The sequence below is a fragment of the Epinephelus fuscoguttatus genome, linkage group LG4 (genome assembly GCF_011397635.1).
Source record: "Epinephelus fuscoguttatus linkage group LG4, E.fuscoguttatus.final_Chr_v1".
Classification (NCBI taxonomy): Eukaryota; Metazoa; Chordata; class Actinopteri; order Perciformes; family Serranidae; genus Epinephelus; species Epinephelus fuscoguttatus.
The window spans coordinates 16251897-16273871 of record NC_064755.1 but is presented as its reverse complement, the minus strand read 5'-3'; the positions used below and the strand labels follow the sequence as shown (position 1 = coordinate 16273871).

Here is a 21975-nt window from a genome sequence, read left to right as displayed (position 1 = left end):
ACCCTATAGGAGCTTCTCTGTAGGCCCCCCCAAAAGCCTGACGGAGACAGAATAGTCTAACCAGCACCATTCATTACTGCGGGAGTACAGAGCACAGAAAGAGCACACACAGCACTGACAAACTAGCTCCTTGTGAGTAATAGCTAAAGAACTCATAAAGGAATACATACACATTTGTTGTGGATGCAGTAAATCTATGCCACTCCTTTTACAACTATCAAAAAAATCTGGCTTGTGCCCTGTAAAAATAAATCTGGCGTGCATGTGGTGCAGTGGTGATGTGATGTTATTTGGGAGTCAGCTATTTCACATGTTCAGTGAAAGGAGGCTTTCGATTAATTTCGTTTGTCTCATTCGCTAATGCAGATTAGTGGCGTTGAATGCAACAGAGGGGAAATAAGTTCCTCTGGCAACATACTAAAAGCTACAGGGTAAAGAAGCTGCAAGTTAGACCGACAACAGCAGGTCTGCTTAGTGGTGACCAGCTGTGTTTGTACCTGTATGAGTTGGTGGGAAACCTTGCTTATAATCCACTATAAGTCTCTCAAATGACAAACTGTTCACAAATCGCGTTCACGCAGGCGTCAAAGACGTGAAAGTGTGTGTGAGTGTTGTGTATCATAACCTCATTACAGCGGGTGTCATCTATAAACTTTGCATTCATGAGCTTCCTTCGATGCTCTCAATGGAAGGAAATATAAACACTGTCTGCTAAACTCGTCCTCCTCATGCACATTCAAAGACACCCACTCTCACATGCTGTCTCTCTCTCTCTCACACACACACACACACACACACACACACACAAACACACATACACACGCAGGCACGTGCATATAGAATGTATTTTAAATCACTAATGTGTAAACAGTTGCTCTTGTTTGCACAGACCACCTGTTCTTTCTGGACACAAACAAAGCTTTGGCGTACGATGGGGTGTGTTAACAGTGTGGGGTGCGTAGGGGATGCCTTGCACAAGAGAAGCCTATCCACATGGTGTAGGCTGCATCAGATGGTTGGGCCCTGCAGGACGGCAGCCAGCTCCAACAGAACTCACACAGATCTAAAAGAATGGCGCTTCTTCAGTCCGCAACATACTGACATGTTTTGCTTTCTTGAAAAGTACAACTCCCCCCCCCCGGTGCAAGGAGAAGGAGGCCTGCCAGTGCAAACTCCTGTCACTATATCATTTAAAGAGACAGGATGACTGAATGTTTTTTCCTCTTTTACGCTGCTCAATATTTGCAAAGAGATGGCAAAAAATGGAGGAGAAAAACTACATGTGTCTACTTTCAGTTGCCGAAGCACTTGGAGGCACTAAAACAAAAGTCATTAAACGAGTCATCACAAAATCACAGCAGGAGTCGGGTAATGCCACTTACAGTATCTCATTAAGCTATGGCATCTACAGGAAAAAAACTGACAAACAAAGAGCATAATCCAAGGCACATTAACTGGGCTGATAATTCAATGAACTCTCATTTGGCAGCCATCTTGCCCTTATGATGGTCTTTTTTTTTTTTCAGCCGCAGCAGCAGAGCACAGACCCCTCGTGAAGTTCCTCTCTCCCTCTCTCTCTCTCACACACACACACAGATATATATTCTTCCTCTCGATCTCTCCCTCTCTCTCTCCCGCGCTCTCTAAAACAACAAAACATCCACCATTAGACAACGGGGTACCGGCGTAATTAGAAAATGACTTCCTTTGCAATCCTAGCTAAGTAGTTTACACACTGTAATTACAGGGACAAAATCATCTTTTCATCATTTCACTGATTGAGCTCATCAACCCAGTGGGATCCCAGGACTGTGCTCAGGCAACATCTGGGCTAAGAGAATTAGCCCTTAGTTTAGCAGGCCTTACACAGTGGCAAGCAACGCAGCATGAACACCGGACATGGCCGTGGCACACGTCTCCAATTGAGACTGGGTTTTTTTTTTGGGATTGTGTATCAGATTGAGTGTTAGATCACAGGCCTTATCAAACAGCCTTCGTTCACCAGAGTATTCCACGTTCACTCATATTAACACAATAAGGCACAATTCAAGAGGAGGGCAAGGTCACTGCGCAGCAACTATCTCTATTTCCCACACTTTGAAAAATGCCATATCAAACTTTTACTCCCCCTCAGTGCGCCCCTGTACTTGTGAATCGAAGCATTGAAGATTGACCTTGGTGCACAACAACATGCCTTTTCATGGGGCGCTCTGTTTACTCTAATTCTCTGTGTGCCCTGAGCCTTGACTTTCTAACAAACACATGTGGTCGCGGAGTTGAAGGTGAAGTGCTTTCGTTTCGTCTCTGTCCTGTGGAAGGGCTCTGACTCTGTGTGTTGGCAACAGAGGCAAGTGTTTAATGTGGCAGCTGTTAGCCTCGTGGATTTTCACTAATCACTCTCTCCTGATTACTCTGATGAGTGTATGATGCTCTTAAATAATCAACCCGCAATGAAAAAAAAAAAAAAAAGAAAAATAATTATCATCATCTCCCTAAGTAGTGCAGCTGCACCCGCCTGCAATAATTACAACTAGAACAGGGCGCCTTCTCTCGTCACTTACAACCACTTATTATTAAAGATAACGCTAATTGGTGCGGTGGTGGGCGACAATTCTTCATGGGGTTCATCATAAAAAGCCAAACCTTGGAAGTTATGGCACATTAGAGGTCTTAAAGCCAAGGTACGGTATTAAACATCGCATGCTGAGACATGCCGATAATCTGAGCCAGGGGAGTAGTAGACGTCCTATCAGTAGCCCCTTGGTTGCCTCCCTGCCTTGCCCTCACTCCACCCTTCCCCCACTCCTGGTATCAGCCTGGCAGACACAATTAACATTTTCATAAAAACAATTCCCTGCCTCCAATAGTCCAATGTAATTTGTTTTCCATCTCTGTTCATTAATCATTGTTTAAATCGGTGAGCCATCCCCTCCACTCTGCCATCTGCACTCAGCTGTGTTACAGATATGACACCTTCCCCCTTAATGGGAGCTGACAGCCAAGAGAGGAGGCCTGTGGAAAATAGCTTCCTGCATGTGCACTTCCACCTCACATACTGCCAGCAGGTGAGAGAGGGGTATTTAATGGGTTCTGATTAATCTCAAAGGCAAACAACATTACACTACAATATCAGGCAGCATGCAACGCGACAGTATGCAACACAGCAGTGGGAAAAAAGTGTGCGAAGCCACAATAACTAGACCCAAAAAACTCATGCAGACATTCTTTATAACAATGGCGATGCATTCCACATTTTGTCGAAGTTGTCGACTGTTTTTTTTTTCCCTTCTCCTCTAGTTAAATTAGTGCAGTGTTCCTACAATATGCTATTGTTTTCCTGGAATTGGGAGCAAGGTTATTAATTATTCACTGTTGTGTTCTCATATGAGGGGGCTATGCTTTTCACTGTATTGCCTCATAGCTCAAATACTTAGGGCCATGGTACTCGGGCAAATTTCATGAGGCAACATCACAGAGATATTATTATCACAAGGCAGACACTTAGGAGATTAAAAGTTTCCTGAAGAGTTTTCAATGATTGGAAAGGTTCAGATTTTTTCCTCTGATAAGATTTCAAAGTTCCAGCATTTATGCGGCCCCCGCATGGGAAAGACAAATCAAATAACTTTTTCCCTCGGTTTTTTTTCTTCACTTTCCTTTCAAGGGATTTTAAGCCTAAGTCTAGGTTAGCTTAGGCATTTTTCGGGGGGAGAAAATCCTACTCAATGTGGTGGGTAAGAGGGTGCCAAAAAGTTCATCTGGCCTGTTGATTTCAGCATGGATTACAGATATTCAAATCATGAGCCTCATGTTCAAACAAGTGCCTCTATCAGGGGAGAAAGTTGCCAAGCAGAGCTTTGTCATGTAAGCTGTGTGAATTTACTGCAGCATAATGAGAAAACGGCTGTGGCGCTACATTTAATACAGTTTCATCCACTCACCCTCCCTCTCTCTAATTTTCCTCTCTGTTATGATGATCATAATTCCAGATACCCCTCCAGCCTCCATAGAGGCTATAGTCCCCCCCCCAAAAAAAGAGAAGAAGATGGTGTCACCTGAACATACACAGGCCCAATTTTTCTTCAGGAACTGTGTCACGGGCACACACATGGTCCCAGTTACAAAACGCTTCAGACAAACGCCCCAACTCCTTTTTGGGGTGTTTCTAACAAGGACAGCAGCAGCGGCAGCAGCAGCAGCAGCGGCAGCAGTAAATGATGTGTATATTCAAAGCTGAATATTTCATGTTGATTGATCGAACTGACTGCCACCCACCTGCTCCTCCTCCTGTCCCACCGGAGCTGGCATGAGGAGAATTCAGTAATTGAGAAGAGCAGAGCATGGTCTCTCTTTGCTCACATATGACAGATGGGGCATCATCGCTTCAAAGGAGAGCATTTGGAAACAGGAGGAAGGAGGGGGGGGGCAGGGGGTGAGGGTGGCTTTGAAAGTAGCTGTGCCACTCTGTACAGGTGACAGTGACAAAAAAAGGTTACATTATCTAAAGCATGGCCACTTAAAAAAAGAAAGGTTACAGCTGTAAAAGGTGCAACTTTGAAATTTAATTTTAGGCAAACTGTGCCTTGCAATGTGCAGACACCTTGCATCATTATTCTCAGTCACACACAACTTCATTAGCCCATATTTTGCACGAGATCTGGTGTATCTGAGACTTTATATATTTTTTTTAATTTATGGCTCCAAATTATAATGACACATTAATATCAAATTAAAAACAGCTTTAATATGATGTGACATGATAGAAGGTCGTGTGAAAAACATTATATGGAGCATATTCACGGTCTACTGTACACACAACATATGCACAAACCCAGGAAACACACGCGTTTGCTGTTTTCTACACCCTCTAAACGACTATGCTCAATCTTTTTACAGTAACGCATCAAATTGAATTCCACAGTCGCCTTTTAGCCCCTCGCCATTACTTACTTTTTCACCCCCCTCCAAAAAAAGCCAACAGTGGCAGCTTTGAGAAACGCGTCTATCAGAATCCGACACGTCAAGAAACTTAAACTCACTCACTTTTCACAGATGACTCCAGTAAATCTGAATGATCTGAATGATTCATCTTACCTGGCCGGCTGGAGAAAGGCGCGGAGGACACGAGGTGACAGCTGGAGTTGAGTGGAGAGTGATGTTGAACTGGATGACTGACTGCTGACTGACGGACTGTACGCTTCACACGCTTTATCATAAACGCCCAGTCGGACCCAGATTTCCCCCACTTGATCTGCCGCTTCCTCTCTGTGCAAATAAACACCTTTAAACGCTCTCGATAGTCGAAGGCGGCAGTGCGCTTTGCTCTGTAGTATTTCCAGTTGAAGAAAGAGGTAATGAAATCTTATAAAAATTACTCGGGATACTTCGACATGTCCCGAAGCCGTATGTCTCCCTCATCTGGCCGCTGGTGTGTAAGTGTAACAGACTGGCACCGTGCGTAAAATGTGCTCTGCCATCTCCAGGACGCAGACCTCGTCAATCCTTACTCTGAGATGCGTTTAAAGTATTACGACGTCTTTACGCGTGTCAAATGCGGTAAGGCGATTACCTGCGGGAGAAGCACTTTTATATTCTTTGAAAACTTCTGTAAAAGCATGATGGATTTACCTGTGATGGTGACATGATCTTAAAACTTGACATAAATATCATGCAGTTTTTTTTTATTTGTGTTTTGCAGCAGCCACTTTTTGCTCCATGTGCCCAAACTGTTTGCTGGCACACTGTGAAAGAGAACAAAAGGATGACTAAACCTCGGTGATTCAGCATTTTAGTTGGTAAATGGGTCTATTAAGGCAGCTTAATTGGATGTTTTGTAACATCCATCACATTTCTACCCATCCCGCTGACCTTCAATGTAGACTCTCCTCCAAGAAAGTGTGCGAGAGTTTGCTTACTTTGAACAAGTGAATGCATTCCAAACACATTTCTCTCACAGACATTCTTCGACACAATCTGAAGAGCAGAAATAAAGCAAAGAATAAAAGAGAAAGAAAACATAAAGGACATCAGCACAGCAACAGGTCCTTGGTTTTGGTCGTGTGGTTTGATTTACTGTAGTTAACATAAAACTCTTGCAGCGGGTGCTTCTTCTTGTTTGTCTTGTGTTGGAATTTAAAGCACCTGTAGGCCTTGATGGGGTTTTAAAACAGTACATCGGTTATGAAAGGTGTCATATAATAGTTAAAGTTGAATATAATGGTTATTTAACTATTTTCTCAATTTATCAGTTAATTGTTTGGTGCAAAAACATCAGAAATCACAAGTTCCCAGAGCCTAAAATGATGTTTGAAGATTGGCAGTAGTAAAGGCAGCACATTCTCACATTTAAGAAGCTGAAACGAGACATTTTTTGACATTTGCTTGAAAAATTACTTGGATTAGCTGGGGAAAAAGTTGCTGTCAGTCGACTAATTGTTTAATTTTATATCGTTGTCTGCATTACAGAATGGCCTTAACCTGCAAAATATCACTCAAACAAACACACACTGACCAGGAAGAGACTCAAAATGAGCACAAAAAGGTGCATAACGACTGCAAAGACACGCAAAACCATCACAAAGTATGTGTGTCCTGCTCTTATGTAAAACAGGTGGTGGTGCCCTTTGCATATCTGTGCCCAGGGGCCCATTGTCTCACAATCAGCCCATGTTTGTCTGAACATCTGAGTGATTTCTTGATGGATATTGAGTTTTCATTTTTACAAACACACACTAAATATATCAACCTCAGCACACTGGTTCCCCTGGCCTTCTTCCATGCTGCACCTGAGCTCACTCCCCCCTTAAATCAGCACACTTGACTCCATTATCAAATTCAAAATTGCACTTAAAACCCATCTTTATAAAGACCCTTACTCACTTTAACAACTGCCTTTAACTGATTGTTGACCTGTGCTCTGCTGCTTAGTGTATGTTTTATGTTTTATTACTGATCTTATTTAATGTAAGGTGACCTTGAGTGGCATATGATGATGAGATTATAAGAAAGAGCAGAAACAAAAGTCAAAGTGACTTGAAATATCCTTTAAGGTGAACTCTGAGTGACTTGCGGACTGAAACACGAAGCAGCAGAGCTGTGACATCACCGCAGATCACCTGAACACTTGTTTCTCTCCTGTGATAAATTCCACCAGTTCCTCTTATAAGGTGTAAATGATGTAGGTACGAGACGCTTTGTGGCTGGATCTTTAATATCATACCTTCAAACAGCACCAAGGCAGATATGCTGTCTGCTGTTTAATCCATTCCTCTGACATTTGGAGCTAAGTGCAACTCTTCCTCTCCCTCCTCTCAGGCCCGAGCACCTGTCTGGACAACAATACCTGCTTGAATCCTTCATCACACAACTCTTAAAATCCCTCTTAATCCCTGAAATGTAGATCTTGTGTGTGCGTTCCAGCCCCGTTACATAGTTCGTCTTCTAGATTTCTTTGTAAGGTAGTTCTGCTATGTTCCAGCATATACCTTCACAGCTTAACCTACATAAGACCATTGATCCGTGTCTCACCAATACAACTCTAGTATGTTAAGCATTGCCTAATCTGTTTCATGCTACCTGGATTTTCATATTGGAGAAATAATCCTGATGAAGAGGAAAAAGGGGGGGCAGAGTCACCTCAGGACCTGTTTAAAAGCTTCTTATCAGAGACCTGCACTCCCACCATTTAACTAAAAGGGGAGTGATAGCCTTTCAACTCACAAGCTGCAGCTTTAATTAAAGCTGCTTGTGGGGGAGATGAAGTACAGTGGTGTGTATGAGTTGTCCCGCTAAAAAAAAAAAAAAAAAAAAAAACGTCAAAATTACATCAAACAACACAGCTCAGTCCAGAGTGGTTCTCAAGTTCACTACTGAAGAAGAAAAAAAATCTGGTTTGAAACATATTAATCTGGCCTGAAGATGATTATTGGAACAACTCATAACATTAACAGATTATACCAAACTTTCAGCAGCCATGAACAATTGATAATTAGTCAAACTATGGAAAATTATACTACTACTACATCGACTATAGATTAACTCTGAAAGGATTTTTAAAAAAAAAAAAAAACGTGGATCTTCCTTGATAATTAATTAGTGTTTTACATCTGTTTAGATTTTATATACAACACAATATGTCAGAAAAATCACACCAACACCAGTAATATAACCAAAAAGTGACAACAACAATAAACAAGTACATTTACCAGGGGCGGAGCTAGGCATAAACATTTGGGGCTCAGCCCAAACCTATGGGGGTCTGGGTACATGCTTCCCCTGGAGATTTTTTTTCCCCATTTGACATAATACCTAAAAATCTGTATATCATTTAGAGGAGATTTTTAAAATCCTCCTGTAGAGCCCACATCCCATTTTGTATCTGTTCTTCAGCTGTGTTCATCACTCTAAAACCATAAAACAACAAATACTGAGGATGACTAATTTTCCCTCCTGCTGTCTGAAAAGAGGCAAAAATTATCTGTTGTTAGTATTTTTAATTTACACACACAGGTAGGGCACGAATTTGGCATAAACAGCATTACTAATGGAGAGGTAATGGCAACTTTTGCTCCATTGATTTTATTTATTTTAAAATCCTCGAAGATTCCAGGCTTTGGAGAAAATACTCCCCGCTCTGCCACTGACATCTACACAACAACTGTACATGATTGACTGACTTCTGTTCGTGTCATGCACACATACATGTGCCCAACCCTCATGGGTTTACAAGACACTATTACAATGATGTTTCAGTAACAATCAAAAGGCCATTTTATTTAGCTACTTAGCTCAGAAACAGAATACGCTGCCTTCTATCTGAGGCCTGGCGAAGAAATTCAGCCACAAAAACAGTTCCCTTTTGGAAACAAAACTCAAATTTTTCAAACCAATAGAAATCAACATAAATTGAGGTCATTTTACTGAGAACTACACTCCTTGTGTCGTCATATACATCATCAACCTCACCTAAATTGCACAACAAACAACTTCTGTCCTCCTCTGGACAACAGACCATTTCTTTCTAATCATGCAAAACATTTCACTCCTTACCTCCTGTATGTATACCACAAAAGTAAAATCTGAAAAATAAATGGTAAGTTGCTTAAATAAAATAATGATTTCAACTCATTAGCCCAGGGATGGGGCAGCATGTTGGTGTGGTGCACTGTCGCCTGTTCCTGGTTTGATCCCAGATGAAGGAGCGGAGTTTGCATGTTCTCCCCGTGTCAGCGTGGGTTGTCTCTGGGTACTCCGGCTTCCTCCCACAGTCCAAAGACATGCAGGTTACTTGGTGACTCTAAATTGTCCATAGGTGTGAATGTGAATGTGAATGGTTGTCTGTCTCTATGTGTCAGCCCTGTGATAGTCTGGTGACCTGTCCAGGGTGTACCCTGCCTCTCACCCAATGTCAGCTGGGATAGGCTCCAGCCCCCTGCAACCCTCAAGAGGATAAGTGGTTAGGAAATGGATGGATGGAGGGATGGATAGCCCAGGGATGACAGTAGGAGTTAGAAGTAAAATCTTTTTAGTGAGTCTCTGATCTGATCTTGTACTTTACTATATTTTGTTTACAGGCTTTTTAAAATGTCTGCTACTTTCTTTTTACTCTACTGCAGTATTTCATCAGCCATGAATTTTTTTCAGATTAAGATTTTAAATGAAAAATATTTATGATAAGCTCCTACAATTCATCACAGTTAAAAATTAAAGCTTTCTTGATATATGAATCCTTACAAAGAACTGTGTCTGGTTGGGGCCTCTTGTCATGTTTCAGATGTCTATGAGTTAGTAGCAGTTCCACCAAAGAAACCTTTTCCCTCTAACTTAATCAGATGGTTATAATTTATTAGAGAAATGTCCAAAATGACAGATTTACGTAGCAGAACTGTTTTTCATTTCCCCTTTAATCATCTCACGACCCCTCAGATTTGTCTAGAGGGCCTTTGGAGGGGTCCTGACCCCTAGGATGGAAACAGTAAAATGCTAATCATACGCTGATGTGTTAAGAGTATAATAATGCAATAAATATTAATAAATCATCACACTTTTTTACCTTTAAAGTAAGTGCTGTTAATACTTACATACTTCTACTGGAGCAGGAGGTTGGATTGAGGACTTTTACTTGTAATGGACTCAGTTGCTTCACAGCAATACTGTTCTGGTTCAAACCCACTGGCTGGGTTGGGCTCTTCCTTGTTGAGTTTACATGTTCTCCCCATATAATGTGGGTTTCCTCTGGGTGCTCTGGTTCCCACAGTCCACAGACATGCAGGTTAGTTAACTGGTGACTTTAGATTGCCTGTAGGTGTAAATGTGAGTGTGAATGGTTTTCTGTCTCTGAGCTGGTCTGATGGTGTCCTGGCCAGTGTGCACTCCGCAGGCTGCAGCCCTTCATGACCCTTAAGAGGATAAGTGGTTACAGAAAACTGATTGATGGATGCACTGGTACTCATGCTTAAATTAAGGATTTTAATGCACCCCATCATCCACATATCAAATCATACAGCAGTACAGATGTTTTACATCCCAGATTTTTCCTGTGATCTCTGAATCAGAGTTTCCTCTTGTCCCCAGCAGTTAATTTTTGTTTGTGGGCCCATGCTAAACGTGATTTGTTGTGAGAGTGGTCGGCTCCCTCTCTCATTAAGGCTGCACTTTGATTGTACTTACGCTAACTGGAACAGGCATTCTGTGTTCAGTTTGCTATACAAGTTTGATGAAATGTCACTGCTCGCTTACAGAGTTTGGCTGCAATATGGCACAGGGATGGTGCTTAACTTAGTTCTTCAAATTTTAATGCACAACAGGAAATTCACAGGGAGTAACAATAATTCATTAGCGACCATATTCGCTCAGTCAGTGTCTAGTAATAGCTGTTTAAAGACCAAAACAATTTGCACTAGGTATCGGGAGCAAAAATGTGTTACTATTACACATGCAGCGTGACAACAACGAGGAGAGCTTTCCAAACTGATATTCAGATACAGAATAACGGCCTATTAGCAAAACAAAAACGAAAAAAGAAACCAAGAAGATGGTGATATTTTTTCAAGGAAGAAAGAAGAAGCAAGACTTGTAGCCAAAATCGTTTATTTTCCTTTTAGTTTCCGTCGATATTCTTTTTTTGTCTTTACACAAAGCTCGTCACAAAGGAATACGTACATTCATTAGGCAGGTCAAGAGAAGGTAAAATGAGAACTGATTCTGTTTTATGATCAATACTTGGAAAAGGAAACAAAACGAGGCAACTGATCCTACATGTAGCCTGGAGTCTCACCTACACTGGCGATAGCACAGATCAACAGAGAAGAAGAAGACAGGTAAACGTGACAGACGGCAAACGGTTTAAGCAAGCCCCGCAGAAAGATGGACAAATTAAGCGCCATTTATGCTGCGGGAGTGGATAAGCAAAAGAGACTGCATTACTAGTGTTTGGAGTTTCTTAAAAAGAAGTTACCTACAAGGCGTTGCTACTCTACTTCTTCTCAATGAAGTCATGATCAAGGATTGTGTGTGGATTAAAGAGAAAGACAAGTGAAAGAAAGGAGAGGATGGTTTGTGCAGGTTATCAGTTGTGGAAAACAGACAAAGGCTTTCTTAAAAAAAAACAACAAAAAAACAGTTATTGAGATTCATGGATATCTGCTGGTTTAGAGTCACTTCTGTTGCAACCTGGCAGCTTTAAACTTCGACACCCTCTTCGGGGCTTGCTGAGGCGGAGCCGCGTCAGGCGCCACCTCTTCCTGTTTCCTCTCCAGTATGGTCGGCAGAGCTGGTGGAGTGATGGTCAGATGGGGGACACCTGAAGGCATCGGATCCTTTTCTACTACTGTACCTGAAAAGGCCTGGAGAAGAGAGAGAGAGGCGGAGAGAAATCACTGTTAATGTGGTGTTACGTGACTGATGAAGGTTTAGGGTCACAAACGAGTTTACGCTGTTTTCGTGCTGTGTTTTCTCATTCATGCCACCTCTTGTGACTACCATTTAATGATTGTTCGACCATATGCAGCTCCCATTTTAACTTAAAGAGGCTTCTGTGGGAGTTTTATGTTCTCATTAAGGGATCTGAGGCTCAAAGGTGCAATTTTCATAAACTGTTTCATAAGATAGGCGTCTTCCTTCACACTGTAACTGAGATTAAAGACTGTACAAAGCACCTTGACTAAGACCTGATCAGACAAAAAAAAACAGACAGGGAGAAGAACTAATAGACGACCACAAATTGTTTACCTCGAATCGGCTGGCAGGGTGCAGTGGGACCGCCGTGGGACTGTCCTCTTCCGTAATACCGTCACTGGTGTCGCTGTGCGTCGCCTCGTCATGGCTGAAGCTGCGTCCGATCATGCGGCGCTCTTCAAAGTCCGCTGTGCTGCTCTCGCTTGTGTCGCTGCACACGCTGTTCTCTCTGCTTCGAGATTTTAGGATTGACTTCCTGGGGATGGGTTCCCCGTTCTTCACGTCCACAAACAACCTGGCAAAGACAGCAGATCACCAATCAAAGGAGAGGAACCTAATTAAACAGACCTCTTTTTCAATTCTGATATGTCTGAATTTAGTGCTGTTCATACCTGTAAATGTCGGTCGGTGTTGTGATCTTGTGAAGTTCGTGATGCGAGTGTCCGTTATTGTGGCCGTTTTTCTTTTTCCTCTTTGAGTGTTCCTTCTGCTCTTTCCTTTCACTGAACTTCAACATGGTGTTTTTACCTGTGTTTATCCTCACCTGCAGAACAAGACAGAGTCAGGGTAAAGAGAAAGTCCCCAAAACAGAACTAAACTGCAGACTTAAAATAAGTTATTTATCACTCTGACCTTCTTGGGTTCTGTCGTGTGAGAGAAATAGATGGTGGGCAAACAGCTGCCTTCCTCTTCCTCGTCGTCTTCTTCTTCCGCTTTCCTGTCTGTGCTCGGCGGCGCTTTACTGTGAGGCACGGACGCCCAGCTCGGCTTCAGACTCAGCCCGTTCACTGGAGGCGCAGCGTCTCCCTCCTTCTCCTCTTCTGAGGAAAGGGATGATGTGTCCTCGCCGTTCATGTCTGCGTTATCGTATAATCTAGAAAAAAAACATTTCCGAGAGACGTTTTAATTTTGCCCAAGGTTAGAAAACGTGCATCATTAAAGTAACACCCTGAGTGTGTTCATCTACCTGTCCTGCTCGTCTTGCAGCTCCTCCAGTTTCTCGAGTTCATCCAATCTAGCCCACAACTCCTCCTCAGTCATGATGCCCTTTCTGCTCCCTCTATCTCCGGCCTCTCCTTCATTCTCCTCATCCTCCTCTTTTAGATCCAACACGGCGTCCAACTTGGGCTTAGAATTTGGTTTGTGAGCTATTCTTTGCTTTCCTGGTAATGCAGGCGAGATGGGAAAGAAATTCGATACGTTTTTTAGCTTAAATGTCAACCTGAGTTTGGTGTACAATAAGCTTTCTTTGCCTTTTGTTAGAGAAAGATGGACAAGCAAATGAGGGCAGAAGACATAGTGACAAAGATACCTTTGGTGACAGCAGCGTCCTCCTTTCCGGTCTCTTCTCTAATGTCAACATAGTCCCCTTTGCTCTAAAAAAGAAGCAAGGTCAATACACTTGCCTTACCTTATGTACATCGTCTTACGCAATACCTCATCTGTGAAACAACTTGAAGCAATGCTACGTACAGATGACATGGTTTCCAAATCCTTCACGAGCCCAACTCTCGCTTCAAAGTTTTTTATCGTCTTCGACAGATCATCAAGTTCACGCTTCACATCTGAAGAGAGAGAGAGAAAAAAAAGGAGGTACATTATCATCTAAATGTGCCTTCAGGGAGTCGAAAGCAGACTGACAAAACTCAGTGTGAAAAAAAAGGCTGCAGGCTGATATAGATTTAAATAAATCATTTAATATAACAATGGGAAACAGCAGCTGAAGGGTTAAAATCCTAAACAAGTTGGGGGGAAAAAATTGAAAAATGATGACACAAACAGTTCATAATATCTTCTGCCCTGAATACTACTCCGGATCATTAAATCTTGACAACAATTAAGCCCTTTTACTAATAGCGGCAGAGGGCCCTTGTTTCCATGGCGATTGGGAGCCCCTCCAGTCAGTGCATCAACTGGAAGTGAGGAAAGGTCAAACACAGAAGGCCTGACAACTCAGCCGCTGTCTGACACATTTCAGCCAGCTATGTTTGTATTACAGCACTTAGCTCTGTAATAGCGGGGTGGGCAGGGTCAGGAGATAGGAGGAGGGCGGGGGGAGGAGGAGGAGGGGGGCAGACGGCTGCGGATGGGCTGTGGCAGCATGTTTCTGCTTCACTAAACACTCTAATAATGTTCACATCAGAGATCGTTACTTGGGCCCATTTGACTTGATATGAGATTTTCAATCCTAGAATGAGCAGCAGGGAAAACACAGGCAAAACATGGCTCCGCATAACCCATGTTAGAATTAACACTTTTTTTTTGTCCAAAGACTTCTTGCACTCGATCAAACTAATAAATGCTGCATTTACGGGACTTTTGATTTCACCACAGGAGGGGAGAGGATATGATTTAAAACAGAGACGGTGACAACAGTGACATGTAAACACAAGTGCAAGAGCAGCACAGCGAATGAGCACTGCAAATGTGCCTTGCAGCTTGCAACCCTGTAACCACATGTGAAATTAAGCACCCTGCATATGTCAAAATCATGCACGCTTCAAGATTTCAGTACAGTTATTAGAGGAGGCATTACAGTTCACTAAACATTTCCTTTAAAAAGACTAAATTCTACAAGTATCTCAAAAGTTTCTCCCCAAATATTCTGGTAAAAAATTGGCTCAGCTGAAAGTTTGTCACTTCAGTGATTCCTCAGACAAGCTTGATGCAGCGACGCCCTCTGCTGGAGGAACGAGAGAAGTGCTGAGCCACTACATCAAAATTAAACTAAGCCGTCTTTAGTGAGGACAGAAAGCAGTCTTTTCAAAAACAGACTCACATTTCATCCTGTGATCGACTATTTTCTGAGCCTGTTTGGCAGAGCACTTGGCAAACCAGTTGTCGCCGAGCAACGCCGTGACCTCGTTTGTGTGCACCAACTTCCCTGGCATGAAGGCCAAAGGGCCAAATGGCACCTGTTTATAGGACAGAGGGGAAAAAGAGCAGAAGGAAAGAGAAACAGTTAATGAAGCAGGTGGCAGAATGTGGATACGAAAGTGGGAGAAAAGAAGAAATAAAACTCAGTAACGGCAGTAAACGTGCCTATTTAAGATCAGCTTCTGCAAAGTTAAGAATGTAAATGGCAAACTTGCAACAGGAATTCATGTCAGAACTCACCCACAATGCACAGGCTGTGTGACTGTGTGTTTTCCCCATGCATTTCAACAATGTCTGCACTCACCATGATGTCATAAGACAGCTGATCTGGAAGAGTTTTAAGGCGGTCATTCAGGGCTTCGTAGTCACCTGACACCTTCTTCCTGTAAAAGCATCGATTTACAATGATGTCAGGCCAACGACTATTCAGATTTTTTCTCTTTCATTTCAAGCCACAAATCTCCTCTGAAGCCATTGTTACCCAGATTGGTTTGTTTGATTTATTTTGGGATGTTTAACAGAACAACGGGAAGCAAACAACAGGAGTAATGAGGAAGCGCCTGTTTCCCCCCTAAGTGGAGTGGGGGGACACTTGGTGTGACCCAAGACTCCGAAAGAAGTCGCTGGTATTCATTTGTATCTATTTGCCAATGGACAAACTTCAGAGAAAATCACGACGACGCTCTGGTGCCTTCATTCGTGCAGATAAACAACACAGAAATATGCAGTTGCTCCAAAAGTTAGTTTCACAATTTTAAAAATGCTTCGAGATGGCCTAGTTTCTCCAGTGAGGGTCACAACACCAGTTTGAACAGTTTGTGACACACATAGGAAGTTATGCAATGCTCTCTGCACGGTAAACAAAGTGTGTTGTTGCTGGATGAAAGCAATGTGCTTCCAATATCATTGACCTTATCTCATTGGTTTTTCTCACTGATTGCTGGAATAGTCTCCTTGTGACCTTTTACCTCAACCTTAAAAATGGACCCTAAAGCAACAGAATCCATTGCATTACCTAATTAACACTAACACTAATTAATTACACTAATTAACTGCTGGTGCATTGCACAAGGGTCGAGTATCCATGCAGGCCTTTTCAGTTAATCTGCTTTGTTAATCCTCTGTTCAGATTACAAGGAGGCGGGACTATGTTGTGAATTATGTGACATCACTGGACTCAGTGTGCCAGTTAGAACGATTAAAGTGAAACTTGTCTCGTCCTGACAAGTCCAAACAAACTAACAGGAGAATCAAAGAAATGTCAAGCACAGTCTGTACAAGCCCACACAGGCCTGAGAAGAGCTCCAATAAGTCAAATAAGTTAAATCCGCTGTGTGGGTTGGGTGGCAGGGTTGGGAAGGGTCTTTCAAGACTGACAGCAGGGCTGCTCAGCTGACAACACTGAAATATTTTTTAGTCATCTTTGAAGAAGCATGGTATTGTCCTTAAACTGACGGGCAACAGCCCCAATTTCCACATAATACTAACTGTATCTGTAATCAATATGACCAAGAATACCAGCGGTAACCTGCTGCTGCCAATTAATGAAAATGGATTCACTGTAAAGAAGTTACACTGCAGTAGAGCCCCCTAGAAAGTCACATCCCACTCACAGGTGTCTCTGCTTACTCTGTCTGATTAGTGCTTTTCTTAGGACTGTGTGGGTCTGTATACACTGACACCTTCACTCTCCTGTTAGCTTTGCTGCATCTGTTTTGTTGGGACACTATACACCTTATCATGTCAGGGATCGTGTATCAGGAGGAAGATACTTTTGCATATGGCAGTAGGAAAAGCACAGGTGAACTCAGTGGGTCCTGGTTTTGTGCATGCTGGCTCACTGCCACACTGTCATGGCTTACTGGGACACTTAAATATAACAGAGCCGTTGTTAATGTTCTCAGTAACACCTGTGCTTTTCTACTGTAACAAGTCAAAATAGCTGCTGTGGCAAAGGGCCTGTTGGTACACTGAGTTCTCTGCACCAATATCAACCTGAGCCGAGGTCTAATAGTGTTGATTATAATCAAATACAACTTTTTTGTGGTGGTGGAAGATTGAAACTGTCTTTGGCCCATCCTGGTGGTCAGAGACAATCACACAGATCATCACAGGGCCTTTAAAGTTGCCTGTGTACTAAAAACGCTCCTTCTTGCGACTGCAACTGTGTTTGAGTATCAGGAATAAACGGGCTAATTGCAGCATACTTGAAACAAACGCCTATGATTGGTCAGGGAGTGTCTAATTTGTTGATTTTGACCAGAGCCGGCACTCTCGACGCAAAGCATCAATATTGCACAGAATCATGCTTGATTAATTGAGGAAGCCACACTCGTGGCTATTATTAGACTATAAATTATGCAGTTTGAACGTGGAGCCATACCAACTGTGTCTCGACTAAACACAAACTTCTCTGAACTACATGAGTGGGTAATGACAGAAGCTTGATATCTGGGTGAAAAATCCATTTAATTTCATTCTTAAATTGGTAGTATTTGTAGGAATAGATCACTCAGAGACAAGCAAGTTCAGAGCCATAAAATCTTGGCTGTGGCCAATGTTTTCTATCATACAGCAAGAGCTGCGCAGAAAAGACTTGCCTTTAATATGTACGAAGTAAATTTTAAGAATGATGCTGCTTCTTTAGCTCTTGGGGGACAAGTCATGTCTACCTAAGATCTCCAAACCAGCTTTCGCTTTAGCCCCAACACCATATTTGCTTGTCTGGTGGAATCCATTTTGTTTTAAGTCACAGAAGCTACACATTGTACTGAAATGTACTACAATTGTAAAATACAGACAGAGACAGTGGGCTTTTGCTTATTTTGCTTTGGTTGTATCATAGGGACCTCTTTTGTTTGTTGGTTTTTGGGCTTTATGTGTAGACTAGGTCACCTGATGATATAAGGTTTGGTGCTGTGCTGATGGACTTTTGATTTATTAATGTTATGAACACTGCAGAGATGTGTATTGCATGCCTTTTCCTTTCACAGGTATACATGTTTTATATATCGCCAATGAAAAACCTATCATATTAGAACATAGATAGACCAGCTGCTTTTTGCTACACTCTTTGTGTGGCAGACATTTTCTTACTGTGTATTAAAAAGTAAGCAAAAAACTAAAGAATGTTGTCATTATGCAATTGTTAAAAGTCAAATAGGAGTTTCTCAATGCTTACCAGTGCTGAATCCGACTTTCACAGTCTTTCACCACCTGTTTTTAGGACAGATAATTTCAATACAAATCACGCTGAAAATCTGTGCAACCTCAAGAGCCTAGAAGAGTTAAGGTAGCACACAAGCAGACTCCTTATTCTTACACATTTCCTGATCAATACTTTCTTTTGACTAGTGCTGCAAATACTACTGTACATATACACAAATAATTAATATTCTGTCTGAATTTAAAAAAAATCATCACACACAGGGAAAAAGACAAAACACCCAAACCAGATGAAGGAAGCAGAAGAGAAAGACAAACACAGCTGACAAAACGACGTCCACATGGTGAGGACATCTGCACAAACACCCTTCACTGTGATACAAACCAAAGTTTGTTGCAGTCTGCATGAAAATGAGAACTGCTATTATATTTCACTAACAAGTAATCTGATTACTGGATGGTAAAACAGTGAACTAGTCTGATGGGAGCTTCAGCTTTGTCAGAGGTCACGCAAAAGTGAAACTTCTCAGCTAGTGTGTTTGTACAGTTGGGACTTCCTGTCCGAGTATCTATGGGGGGCGATGACGTGTAATATTCATTATTAGCTAAACCGTTAGCTAGCTGGTCAAGACTTCATTAAAGACATTAAAAGTCAACTTCCCAAAGTCAACAAACCCGACCAGGCTGCTGTTAAACCCAGCAGAAGTGCGAAGAAACGAAAGTGAACACACCCCCGTGAAGGCAACATTCGTTTAAACAAGAACTTGAGCACGTGAGGCTGCAAGGCAGGAAGCTTCTCGAAAATGGACAGTCAAAACAATTAACCCACAACTTTCTAATGTGACATATGAGTTAGTACAATTGGTGCATAAATGTGTATATTTGATGTATAAAGCAGTTTATCGGACCCACTCGTGGTTATAAGCCTGTGCTGATGTACCGCGTGGCCAGCAGCAGCAGCGGACTGTGCTTCGGCTAACGTTAGACGTTAGTTACTAGCCAGCGAAACGTTTGGTGTCAACTGGTGAAATTACCTTCTCGTGTTCCTCTCGGAGCCTGACAACTCCGCCGAGATGCTCTATGTTCATTTTACCTTTTTCAGCCATCGTGCACAACAGGAATATGTGTTGTTTAGTGACCCCAAAACAAAGCTCAGGGGTTGTTGTGAGTCCTAAAGAAGTGTTTATGAATGCAGCAGCAGCTATTCCTGAGAGCCGTGCTGGTCGTATTCATCAATGGGGCAGTGATAATTATCCTCACTTTCGGAAGTGATACCATCTCACACTCTCATTTCAAGATTTCTGCATGATTTCCAAAAATATCCACGGTTTTTAAGATGCAAAGATGAACAGATATTCCTCGTCACTCTCGCTGCGACATGCACCTCGGTCCAAAGTCAAACCACCAGCATTTACAACGGAACTTCCGGTCAGAATATTCAAAATAAAAGCTCTCATTGATACGTCGCCTCAAAGTGTAACAAATTAGCCTACTAACAAAATAAAATTACTCAGGAGTGAACAGATTCAAAACTATAATTGAACTAGAGAATTAGTAAAAAATAAAATAAAATAAATATACACCAGAAAATTAATCCATCACAAGTAAAACTTATGAATTCAATTTTTTAGTTATCAAGAAGCATAACCAGATTAATCTTAAAGCTGCTGAGCCCCTGTTGTTGCATTTATCATTTTTATTTATGACTTCACCACTGTTCAAGCAGCATTTTCATTTTGTAGGTGGTCAAGGTGGAATTGACTCAAATTCATTATACTTTAAGGTTAATTATCTATCTATCTATCTATCTATCTATCTAACCTTTCTTTCATAAGAGCAATGAACACAGACTTTAAAGTCACTGAGTCTCTCTTTATTTGGGTTTTATGTCTCTTTGTAGTCATTTTGAGTCTGTCCCGGGTTGGTACTATAGACTGTATGAAATAATGGACGTAGCGACCGTGATGTCACCCATTGCTTTGTGGACTGCCATTTTGAAGCCTCAAGATCGGCACTTTGGCCGTCGCCATCTTTGTTTTTTGGAGCCAGAAATGACCATATTTGGATGAGAGTCTGGAGCTGTAAACTATAGTGACACCCCGCAGATAGCCTGTCACTCAAGCAGCCCCATTCTTTAATATGCATAACTATGGGCCTTAATAAATTACATTCAGGTGAGTAATAAAAAACTTCTCCTCCCGTATCATGAACATTGAATTTAGCTATAGAGACCAAAACTGTTTTTGTACCTTACTGTAACATTATTATTTCTACTTTAAAGTTTGGCATGTTAACACAGGTGCCTATGGTGATTAAGCCTCAAGAGGCCACTTGATGAACTGCAGTTTCTGGCACTTCTGCATCGGCCTCAGAGGTTGCCTATTGGTTGGTATGTGTCTCTCATGTGACATTTTGTAGGAGAAGGCATGGGGGCCCCCTGACACTTTGGCCTGATAGGCCTGTTCAGTAATCCATCCATGAGCATAATGAGTACAGTTATCAAATGCAGTTGATGAAAAAGTACATTTCAATCAGAAATGTAGTGGAGTAGAAGTAATAGAGTTAGATGCAGTGGTGTAAGGTAGTTAAGACGGCCCCCAGTGCGCGCTATTATGATGGTCTCAATTAGTGTACGCTATGGTGCAGGTATTGTCTCATAACATGATCAGAAACTTGACACTGGATAACATTAACATACACATTACCCAGCAATCGTCATTGCATATCTGTACATTACAAAAAATACCAAAGAAAATGAGAAATTATTAGGTTACTTTAATCATTTCAGTGGTTTGTTATAGTTTATTTTGAATAAGCATATAATTTTGTTATAGATACTGATGACTATTTTACAAAAAAGACATGACAGAGATGGGTTTGCCTTTTTCAAGGGCACACATAGCAAAGGGCACTGTTTTTAATTTATTGAGAGCTCTTCTTTGAAAACAGGCATATTTCCAAGATGGCAATCACTCATAAGGGCCCATTCCCCACCAACACATTATTGGAGGGTCCATTCTCTCCATGGGCCCCCCGACCTCACGGGCCCCAGTGCAACCACACTGCCTGCACTGTTTATATTTACGCCCCTGCTAAGATGGAAACACTCAAGAACAAGAATCTCATATTTCACTCTACTCTTTCCTCAGTCCCCTTACATACTTTTATTTTGAAGAAAAAATATTGCGTTCTTCCGTTCTTCAGCAACATGAAGCTACCTTGACGCAGCTGCTCCTCTGTGCCTCCCGGTGTACTCTGGGTAAATGTGGATGGTTGCACAAATGTAAACAGTCGACATACTGTACTGAGCTGAATCCCTGCTGCAGTGATCAGCACACTGTGACACAGTTACAGACACAACTGCTGTCAGAGATTTATCTATTAGAGAAGTAGCAGTGGGTTTCATCCACGCAGTGTGACAGGATGAATCTGCCCACAGCTGCATAAATAATGTAGTTACAGATAATGTTTAAACATATATATATTCATGTAATAGCACACATAACTATCAGTGGATTTAAAGCCGCTTAGATGGATCAGTTCACATAAACAAGTTTGGTTTCAGAATATTAATAGCCTATAATCCACCCATGGTTCCAGCCCCCTTCTTGTTGGACGCTCATTGGCTGTTTATGTTGCATTAAGTTGCTATCGGAAATATTATTTCTATTAGTTGTAATATGTGGGGAAAATCAATAATAATTAATAAAAGTATGTTAGTAGCAAATTAAGAAGAATTTAAGGAGTAGGTGACTTTCC

General features: G+C 41.9%; 1 protein-coding gene across 1 annotated transcript; it reads right to left on the bottom strand.

The window, feature by feature from the left end:
• Positions 1-11071: 11071 nt before the first annotated feature.
• uri1 (URI1 prefoldin like chaperone) lies at positions 11072-19630 on the bottom strand. Its single transcript, XM_049573421.1, has 11 exons — positions 19251-19630; positions 18233-18267; positions 15356-15434; positions 14954-15089; positions 13648-13739; positions 13487-13550; positions 13142-13337; positions 12808-13048; positions 12567-12718; positions 12229-12469; positions 11072-11843 (listed from the first exon to the last, which is right to left on the bottom strand). Exons 1-11 carry the CDS (start codon positions 19320-19322, stop codon positions 11655-11657), a joined length of 1497 nt encoding a protein of 498 aa, XP_049429378.1. The 5' UTR covers positions 19323-19630; the 3' UTR covers positions 11072-11654.
• Between the last annotated feature and the right edge of the window lie 2345 nt (positions 19631-21975).

What these genes read in the sequence shown, in the direction of transcription:
- uri1 (XM_049573421.1), bottom strand. Translation starts at nt 19,322, where the DNA reads ATGGCTGAAAAAGGTAAAATGAACATAGAGCATCTCGGCGGAGTTGTC. An exon ending in AGCTGTCTTATGACATCATG is followed by an intron (nt 15,090 to 15,355) that starts GTGAGTGCAGAC and finishes TCCTATAAACAG; the next exon opens with GTGCCATTTGGCCCTTTGGC. An exon ending in AGTCGATCACAGGATGAAAT is followed by an intron (nt 13,740 to 14,953) that starts GTGAGTCTGTTT and finishes CTCTCTCTTCAG; the next exon opens with ATGTGAAGCGTGAACTTGAT.